This window comes from Fragaria vesca, linkage group LG6, assembly GCF_000184155.1.
Source record: "Fragaria vesca subsp. vesca linkage group LG6, FraVesHawaii_1.0, whole genome shotgun sequence".
NCBI lineage: Eukaryota > Viridiplantae > Streptophyta > Magnoliopsida > Rosales > Rosaceae > Fragaria > Fragaria vesca.
In genome coordinates, this window is record NC_020496.1 from 6,561,789 (window position 1) to 6,572,635 (window position 10,847).

A 10,847-nucleotide genomic window follows, 5' to 3' on the forward strand; every position below is an offset into this window, starting at 1 on the left:
TAGCAAAAGCAGATGTCATTCACCATTGCTGTGATGCCATCGAAGATGACCATGACCTAGCCTTCTAGTCCTCACTACTCTTTCTTGCGCTGCACTAAAAGATGATGACCTGTACGGCTTCCTCGTCTGATATAAAAGGGTATCTGACAGACTAAAGAGTCTTCACATATCACACCTAAAACATAAATTAAGCTAATCATATATACATGGAGTGTACTTGGCCAGCTTCACGGAAACTTCAGGAAAAGGTAAAGGAAGAACTGCTCCGAGGGCATGAACTTGCAAATCAGCTTCGCTCGGTAGTCGGTAATAGTGATGGTGGATTGTTGGCCAAAGGTTTTGTTAAGAAGATTGTGTTCTCGTTCACGACTAGCCTTTCCCTCTTAACTGGGAATCATGAGTCTAAGGGGGAGCATATTCAAGTCAGTACTGGTAGTAGTACTTTTGCTCTTCCTACTATAGTAGAATCATCTTCCAGCTGGGATGCTCTCAAGACGATCAAGAGTAGGGAAACGTTTACGGATAGTAGTAGTTCTTCCAAGAAAAGGTAATACATCAAACAAAGTTTCTCATACTCGCTCATCAAATCAAGCTAGCTTACTCAGGATTCAGGAAAGATATTGGGGTTTGATTTTGTTTTTTGTTTTTTTTCTTTCTTGATCTGAAAATTTGATTTACTGATTGTTCAAAGGCTAGATATTCAAATACATCAGGAGTCTAGTTGTAGAAATCTTGTATTTTCATTTATAGCTAGGTATATAAGCGATTGTTAGATTTTGATTCATGTGGCACGTAGTACATACTTGTAAATTTGTAACGGATGAGTTCAATACATCAACAAAGCACGTATATTTTAGCATTTTCGATTCAAAGTAAGGGAGGGGAGTTATGAAAGAAAACTTGCTTTTTTCTGTTTAGGTTAAGTTGTTAAAATATTATNTNTCTNTACAAAAAAAAATAATATATATATATATATATATATGTTTATGTCTGATCATGGCAGCTTATTGTAAATCACTTGCAGAAAAATTTCACACTCATGGAGTAGAGACGCTCCTGATTTCAATGATGATGGTCATGCATGGAGAAAGTACGGCCAGAAACAGATCCTTAATGCCTGGCACCCAAGGTATGCATATTCAACCCAAAAGTACGGACATGCGTGCATCATATATATGATGCTGCTATTCCATTAGTTTCCAATTTTACTTTTAATTTACATCTATATATATCCAGGAGCTACTTCAGGTGCAGTCATAAGTATGAACAAGGCTGCAAGGCGACCAAGCAGGTGCAGAAAGTTGAAGATGATCCATCGTTGTTTCGGACTACATATTTCGGAAATCACACATGCAAACATAGCTTACTCAAATCTCCTGAACTCATCCTTGATAACATAATCGGTGGTAGTCCCATAGAAGAGTCTAATTCCACGTTTATGATCACATTTGAGAACAGGGGCGGATCCAAGCCTAGGGTTATCTAGGCTACAGCCCATAGAGAAATTTGGGCCAAAAACCTTGGAGTATGGGTGTATATATATATATATATTTCAGCCCATTACACTTGAAAAAAAAAGAAGAAAAAAGAAGAAGAATGAGGTTTACATCTGTTTGCAGCCTTCAGTCCTTCACTTCGCACACAAAGAAAAGGGGTTCTGCAGATTCATCTTCACTTCTTCAGCTATCCACATGACCACATCGGCGACATCGCTAAAGAGGTTTAATTCGTTTGCACTTTGCAGCCTTTAGTCCTTCACTTCGCACAGCCTTTAGTCTTAAAGGGTTCTTCACTTCTTCAGCGATCCACAGAACCACGGCGCGCTCTCCTCTTAGGCTCTCAGCTCGTCTCCTCTTCTTGTTATTCAATCAATTTCAGAGCCAGGTACTAAATCTTTAACACTCAGTCACCCGTTCATTGTTTTTTTTTAGCTTTCAATCTTGAATTGAGATTCTCTTGTTTCTCTGTTATGCTTCAATTGGGGTTTTTCAATTTTTATGCTAAGACAACTTCAATTAACAAAGAGAAGTTCCCCTTGTTGTATACAGAATGAATGATGCGAATCCATAGTGGATTAGTGGATTGAATTCTGCTTAAAACATGTTTATGCTTGTTGTTGTTGATTGAAGGGGTTTGGTTTTATGCCCCCCCCCGTGTATGTTATGGTTGAAAATTATAAAGGCGTGAGGATGAGCCTCCACTGGGTTTCAAACCTTAAAAAAGAAAAATATTGTATAACTTTTCATTCCTGGATCCGCCACTGTTTGAGAACAACAACTTACCTTACGAACAAGAACACCCTTTTTTCTCTCATCCAACACATCAATCGAAAGGAAGATCATTAAATCTAATCATGCAGCAAGCAGCCAATCATCATCACTATCTTGTGATTATCTTGTGCAACGGGATCAACCGATGCTGTTCGAGTCGGCCAGCAGCAGGTTCCCAGCAATGACGGAGCTTCAGTACGAGGACACGGCCATGATGGAATACTTTGCTCAAGAAATTTTGCCAATGCTTTGATGAGTACCCATATGTCTTGCACTACTATCAACTGTTTTGTATTACTCTGTGTGCGTAGTCATTATTCGTGTCTTTCAATTTCTTCGAAATGTACCGGTTACTTCTTTTTGGCGCAAAAACTAGTGGAATGTCTCATCTAAGTTGTATCCTTTAGCCGCTAATTATGCCTCATATAAGTTCTAGTTGGCTCAAATCCTCAACATGTTTGTCTGAACTTGAGATTATAATGACTGATCGACCATAATTCGGCTTAGTTTGGTATTGTGGTTTAAAAACGTAATTTTATTAAAACTCAGTTTAAATAAGCAATCTTCAACCTGTTTTTTAAAATCGTGGTTATTTAAACTAAAAAGTTGTAGAAAACACGTTTTAAAATTTTAGCAAACAGAAAATCTATATAAAATGGTGATTATAAATAGTTATTTTAATCCCAAAACTCAACTTCAAAATTTTAGGATAGGGATATTATAGTTAGTATTACATGAGAAGTGTATCAAATACTGTGTAAAAGGCAGTGACTTTTTCATAAATATTCAGATTGTTAACAGTAAGATGATTTACTAATAGTTCTCCTCCTTAGCTGACAGGAAGAAAATTGATTTCCTGCTTCGATCTTGTACGCAATAATCCAGTCTTTCAACATAAACAGCTTGAACAAACCATGGTATATATTACGTATTGAAAGAAGATTATTCCTCATACTGTCATTCGCACTCTAGCAATAGAACATTCGATCAGTTATTTCTTCTGTAATTTGACCTATTAGACAGAGTCTGACACGTAAAAGAGGAAAAGATCGATACTCACTTGAGATCGAGAAGGAGAAGAGAAAAGTATCAAACATAGGGTAGGATTCAGTTATTTCTAAGAAATTAGAAGCCCTAGGCAGACTCATTTTCTTTTTCTTTCTGTGTAAATTGTATTTTCTACCTTCAGTAGTGTCGATTTTCTGGTTATAAATTTGTGATGCATTTATAAACAACTATACTATGAGTCATCAAAACTTTTCTCTTTTCCTTTCGTCACGAATGATGTAGCAAATCATCTAGCTACTTAGTCTTACTTAAGATGGAGGATAGATGGAGCGCATATGAATCGAAGTAGGGTTAATTTGTTCTGCTGTCCTTGTCATTTCAACTTCATTTCCAAATATCTTGATGGTGTTGCTCGAAAGGAATAATAATCTATCCCAGGTCCAAAGGACTATCAACTACTAAAGCCTAAAGCTCAGATATATAAAATCTCTCACTAAACTCGCAGACACGGCATTGGATCATCTCGTGCATTGACCAAAACCATATTATGCCCTCCTCCTTCGACCAAAACTACAAGTTCATTCTTCTTGACATGATTAAACTATTCAATACTCCATGTAATTTTGCATCTTGATCTCGAACAACAAACGTGCATCACAACTCGATCTGCAAGCAGCTAGTCCAATTTCTAATGTTCCATACGTGACAAAACTGCATATGTTCTTAGATTTCCCTCCCTGCAATTGACAACTTCAACTTAAACTATCCTCCTCCCAGTCCCACACAGCCACACTCTATGGTGTAAAACCAAGAAAACTAAGCTTCCATTTCTCTCTTTTCTTTTCATTCCCCTCAAGAACGCAATCTGCAGAACACGTTAGTTCAACATGTCATGGAAACTAGTGTTGACCCTTCAATATATGTTACATACGTGCTGTACAGCTCCTCGATCTGAACTAGATTACTGAAATATTATTAGTAATTAAGTTGATCTAAGAAAACAAGATTAATTGATTAATTACTCTCCTAACTAACACAAGGTGTTGACTGGCCGGGCACTTCCCTCCTAGGTCATGCATGAAGCAAGCTGCTATATATAACCAGCATCAGGGTGTGAACGTCTTTCTGTTTGGTCATGCTGATCGACTCTGAAAACCCTCGATTGGGTTACGTCGTCGTCTGGATATATTCCTCCCAACTTATTACGCTTAACAAAGAGACGCTTAACAACTAGGCAATAAACTAAACATCATTATTGTTCCTAGTTGATATTGATTGAATATTTTTAGCTCTTATCTTGCCCTTATGTATAAAACAAATCTGTAATTTAGGTTTGACGACGATAATCTGCTTTGGCTTCTTGGCACCCAGCAATGCCCAGAATGATAGAGAGGACTTGCATGATCTCGATCGACAAGGCATGTGATTCCATCGGCTTGATCTCAAACATAGCAATGGATAAATCACATGCGTACGTGCAGTAGAAGAGGGCACTGCCATTTCTGGTTTTTTTATTCCTCGTATGAACAGAGCATGTTAATTTATTAAGTAGTTCATTAAGTATTAAGAGATTCTCCGTTTTGCTAAACTCGATTAAGATGATCAATGATCCACCTAAAGCCAGGAGTGGTTATATAATGATTATAATCATATATTTGTAAGCTGTAAGCACTCGAGGTTGGTGCAGATCCGGTTAAACTAATTTACTACCAGGAGTTTCACGAGATTGGCTCATGAAAAGATACGTAATGTGAAGTAAACTCGATCTTGAAGAGGTTAAAATTGTATTAAGAATTCATCCTAGAATCCATGCTGAACAAGTTTAAACAAAAGAAGAGAAAGACAAAGAAATCACCAAAAAATGACAAAGACAGAAGAAGATACCTCTCTCAAACATATACACAATTCAAGCACATACTGCCAATGACTTGACGAGGTTCGATTCGGTCCAAATTAACATATTACCTGAACAGATAAAACTTAATTTAAGAACATTTCCAAAAAAAATCATAATCTACTAAATTTGTGCCTAAACCCCTACCGTAATCGAGTGGTTTCATTGAATTTTATTTCAATTTTCAGTGTTTAAAGTACGTAGGTGTGTTCAAATATAATAAAAATTGTGGTATAAATTTGAATCTCAATATGGATCTACCTTTCATCAATTTACTTCATGGGAGATTATTGTAAGCATAGTAACCTCCCATTTATTGTTGGATACACGTTGAGACTTTGAATGATAATTCCGTGGAACAAGGACCTTTAACATGCAACTACCAACTGATTGTCGTCTTACTGAATGCTAAATATAATTAACCCCATCCTTGCCTCTAATCACATCATACAGTACTCTGCTTGTCCCCGTTAAACCACATAATTAATTCCCCATTAGTATTTGTCTGATCTGATAATTATAAGATTATATATAGATTACTAATAGTTTCGGATTAGGATAGGATATACTATATAGATTTCCCAACAACTTGAAATTGAAAAAAGAAGAATTAAACTTAAATTATTAGCCCTAATTAGAATTGTAAATCATATCGTTTTAATTACAGGGCAGCAAGGCCAGGTTGCAGCTAGTGGGGTGACGAACAGGATCTGACATAATCGGATGACATCGTCCTGCCTTGTCACTATATGCAGTCCGACGTGGAGGCTCATCCAGCCATTGGTGTGCTACAACCGCGCCAGATTGTGTTGGGTCAAGATGAATCCTCCCCTCCAGCTTCCGGTCATCTTCCTTCATAACCTATTGACTCTCTATAAATGTAAACCACGCTCCCAGAGAGACTCATATACTGTACGACACTTATTTCTCCACAAATAAAGATACTAAACACTCGGAAGCTAGCTCATCGACTATGGAGTGGACTTGGCCGAAGAGTGTGTCGTCGAACCGGCAGAGGGTGATGGAGGAGCTGGTTCAAGGTCGGGAGATGGCTAACCAGCTTCGGGGGGTTCTCAGTGGTGACGTCAGATCCGCGGAGGGTCTTGTTACGAAGATCTTGGGGTCGCTCACCAACACCCTTCTTATCTTGAGTGGGAGTCAAGAGCCTAAGGAGGAGCTCATTTATTCTCAGATTCAAGCCAATAGTAGTAATATAAGTGCTGTTACTGCTTCTGGTTCTGCTACTGCTGGCCCTGATTCATCGTCTTGGGATTTAGTTCATGACGATGCTATGAAGTCGGAGGATTCCAATGAAGAGAGTTGCAAGAGTACCGAAACGTTTAAGGATCGCAGGGGTTCTTACAAGAGAAGGTAATTAAAAAAGCTAATAAATTATTAGTTAATTAAATATGTCGTTATACATGTTATTAGTGATTAACTTTTACGGATAGAGAAAACAGTGTTTTAATTTCTGTATAACATTTGATTGATTATTCGAATCCACGGTGTATAGTTAAACGTATGTGGTCTAGCTAGAAGAAAAAATTTAACGGTTATTTATATGATAAGGTTTAAATGGTTGTTGGCTCTTGATTCATGTGACGTTTGTCGTATGTTATGTTTTATTATCACAATTATTATTCAAAACTAGAATTAATTAAGTAAATGAGTGACCACATCTACTTGCTTTATTATCTAGATTATTGTAATTTCAATTTAAAAAACAAAAACATATCTTTTACTTCTCCTTTTTACCTTTATGTTACAATTAATTAAGTATAATTGTCACTAATTATTATTCGTTACTTGCAGAAAAACTTTACATTCGTGGACCAAAGACACTCTGGATTTAGTGGACGATGGTCATGCATGGAGAAAGTACGGACAAAAGACGATTCTAAATACCACACATCCAAGGTAAACATACGAAAATGCTACTAATTTCATAGTGACAGATTCAATTAATGTTTGATTTATTTTAACTCAAACTAATTAAGTTTTACTCTGTGTACGTGCAGAAACTACTTCAGGTGCACTCATAAGTTTGATCAAGGCTGCAAGGCAACCAAACACGTTCAGAGGATTAAAGACGAACCCCAACTCTTTCGGACCACATACATTGGCAATCACACTTGCACCGGCTCTCTTAGAGATCCTGAGCTCATCTTGGATTGTTCAAGTCGTCAAGAGACTTCCCAGAATATGATCAGATTCGACAGCACCGACAACGCTTTGTCCTGCAAACAAGAACATCCCTTTTTCTCAGCCTTCACGTCGATCAAAAAAGAGAGCGTCAAGGAAGAAGAGATGATCAAACCAATTAGTGATCACGATCACATGACCAACCACAACCGATCTTCGTCGTCGTCTGATTATCTCATGTCGTCGGGTCTAGGTGTGTTTGAGTCCTCCGGCGACCTCAACAGTGAGTTCTCCGGCGACCTCAACAGTGAGTTCTCTTCAACGGCCGTGTACGATCACGATGATGTGATTTCTAGGATAATGGGGGGATGCTTCGACATTGAAGTTGATTTTTCATATGAATTTTGACGAGAACGTACTTGTATTTTGGGTACTTAATGTGTAGGAAAAGTCAAATTTTCAGTCTATTAATTTAATCAGTACGTTGCTTTCTCAGTGTTAAGTATTATGTAAACACCTGACGGATCATTCAGAAATAGAAGCACGTCAAGCAACAAAATCAGTTTTTCTTTTCATCTACTTGGATGTTGTCTATTTTTTATAAGAGCTTGTAGCTCAAAGTGATAATTATAAGAGCTCGAAGTGAAATTCTTTTCATCTAGCTACTTGGATGATGATGTCTATTTTTTTCTTTTAAAGAAATAAAAAATAAATGGATAGATGGAGGATAGAACCTGTTCCTGTGGAGTTTAAATTCAATTTGATTCAAATTTGAATAACATAGAATGAACAATTAGTTCGACAGTGCAATTTCTTTGTATAGTTAATATTCTAAAGTCTGATTTTGACTCGCACAATGCAATTTAACGAATGTCTTATAGCTTTGAATTAGGATACTTTTAGTGCGATGTTACATTTTTTTTTTTTAATCAGTTTAACAACTCAAATGCTACAACGAGTCTTTTGTTTTGTGAGTCGAACTCACGACATCTCATTTATAAAGGAGAGATTATACCGTTAGATCAAATAGTACTAGGCGTGTGATAATATATGTAACTTGTTCTTTCTATGTCAATGGTTTTTTTTTTTTCAGGAAGTATCAAACTATCAATATATAGTATGTTGATAACATAGTATGCATGGTGAATCGCGTACGGTAGGTATACAACCAAGATCCGGATTCTCTGCTTGGATTTAAATTGTTTGGATTTGCTTGGATGTCTTATAACCATTAAATTGAGTAAGGATGACATAGAATGACATGGTGGTCTTAGATTGTACTCAATCTAATTGTTAGAAGTCATCCAAGCAAATCCAAGCAACATAAATCCAAGTAGAAAAGCCAAATTCATACAACTAATACTCAAGGAAGGAAAGAGAAAAAGGAATCTTGATGCATAAATCTTGCTAAACATATGTTTTGCCGTACTATAATGTGTACCTTTTTTTGAATTAATCCTATTTTATTCAAAAAAGGGTACACATTATGATATGACAGAACATAATGTGTACCCTTTGGTAAAAAATATGTGATGATATATACCTAGAGAGTGAGAGTCATCAAAATTTTCTCATTTCCTTTCTTCACAAGTGATGCATATATGTCATTCAATTTAAAAAAAAAAAAGAAAAAAAAAGTGATGCATATATGTTGCAAATCGATCAGCTACTATATATGTCTCACTTTTCATCAAATGATTCAGCTCAAAGGAGCGTATATGAAAGAACAAGCTACTTCAAAACAAGCTAAATGTATTATCGCAGCTAGCCAGCCAGAAATACATCTAGCTTGTCCTTCGGGGGATCAATCGATAATACATTTAGCTTGTTCTTTCTGTCACTGGATGGAGCGCATATGAAGTAGGTTTTGTTCTCCTGTAAGGATCATTTCAAGTTGACAAGTTTTCAACTTTATCTCCAAATATATATACATCTTGATGGTGTTGCTCAGAAAGAACAATAATATATCTCGTCTCAAGTCCAAAGGACTTATAACAACCACTAGCGCATAAATTAAGCTCAGTTATATAAGATTTATCTATCACTACACTCGCAGACACGGCATTGGATCATCTTGTGCATTGACTAAACCATTGTATCCTCTTCCTTCGGCCAAAACTACTCATTAATTCTTGTTGACACGCATAATTAATCTATTCATGATTCCATGGAAGTTGTTTGTTGATCTACAGCTGGTTTAGATACTTCTGCAAACAATTTTGACTTTTGGTACATCCTTATTAGCGAGTCCAAAATCTTCTTGTGTGAACATATCTGTGTCAAGCTATGTGACATAAGTATTCAACTACAAACGTGAATCACAACTCGATCTGCAACTAGTCCAATTTTCTTGTCCGTACGTGACAAAACCTTATGTACGTTCTCTTTCTTCCATTGTCAAGGATCGATCATGTAATGACCTCTTAAGAGCATATTTAACAATGTTAGCCGTATTGTAGTTAAATTTTAGCTAAAACAGCTAAAAAGTCATTTTAGATTTTAGCTAATCACTTTAGAAATAACTCTACACTAATACGTACTCTCTATTTCAACTAAAGTTTGATTTATATTATTGATGATTAAATAAAGAAAAATTAACTTAAATGGGTTTTAATATTACTTAAAATGACATAAAGAATAACATAAATTATAGAGGAGCCACATCTCACTAACTATATTTAGAGAGCGATATAGTCAAATTAAAGTTAAAATAGCTAGCCACTTACTAGCTAATCTGTTGGAGCTGGTAAAATTAATTAAAAGCTAAACTCGCTACTCTCTAAAATGACTAAGGAGCCAGTATAGAAAATTTGTTAAATATGATCTAAGATATAAGCTATAAGACTATGATAACGAATGCAATAGTTATTATCTTATCATTGTGAAGGTTGTTAGAGTTAACTCTTACACGTCAAAATAAGCTTCAATCCAATCTGTTTTCAGTTTTTATATATGGTTTTGATGTGTCTATCTCTTTTAATTTAGAATTAAATTCAGTTTACCCCTATGAGATTTGTGAGTAACTTCATGTTAATCCCTATATTTTCAATTTCATCAGTTTACTCCTCAAACTTTTGAATTTTCCTCAGGCGTGACCAAATGTTCTATATTCTGTTCAAATCGGACATTAACTGCTAATAATTTTAACCTTAACTGTGAGGCCAGTATCTAGAATTTGGGCAAATCAGACCTTATATGTCCAAATCGGATCTTAACTGCTGATAATTAAATGTCAATTCAAACGGAATATGAGAATTTGGGCACGGCAGACAGAAATTGAAGAGTTCAAGGGGTAAACTGATGAAAATAAAAGTGTAGGGACTAACATGAAGCCACCCCCAAACCACAAGGGGGTAAACTGAATTTAATTCTTTAATTTAACACACAACTCAGATAATTATTTTCGTACCATATTGTAAATGAATGAGCTATATCCGATGAATTCTCTACACTAGCTATGTGAATGAACTATACATATATATATATATGTATGGATTTTCTCAGCTGCGGACGTACGCACCAATTTTTTGGTG

The 10,847-nt window shown here is 36.0% G+C and overlaps 2 protein-coding genes across 2 annotated transcripts; both read left to right on the forward strand.

Moving 5' to 3' along the window:
* The first annotated feature begins 206 nt into the window (after positions 1–206).
* LOC101297362 (probable WRKY transcription factor 70-like) lies at positions 207–1,486 on the forward strand. The gene is made up of 3 exons (XM_004305030.1): positions 207–547; positions 1,025–1,129; positions 1,237–1,486. The coding sequence occupies exons 1-3, from the start codon at positions 207–209 to the stop codon at positions 1,484–1,486; spliced, it is 696 nt and encodes a 231-aa protein (XP_004305078.1).
* A 4,599-nt stretch (positions 1,487–6,085) lies between these two features.
* LOC101297067 (probable WRKY transcription factor 70-like) lies at positions 6,086–7,996 on the forward strand. Its single transcript, XM_004302544.1, has 3 exons — positions 6,086–6,543; positions 6,985–7,089; positions 7,191–7,996. The coding sequence occupies exons 1-3, from the start codon at positions 6,146–6,148 to the stop codon at positions 7,720–7,722; spliced, it is 1,035 nt and encodes a 344-aa protein (XP_004302592.1). The 5' UTR covers positions 6,086–6,145; the 3' UTR covers positions 7,723–7,996.
* The last annotated feature ends 2,851 nt before the right edge of the window (positions 7,997–10,847 follow it).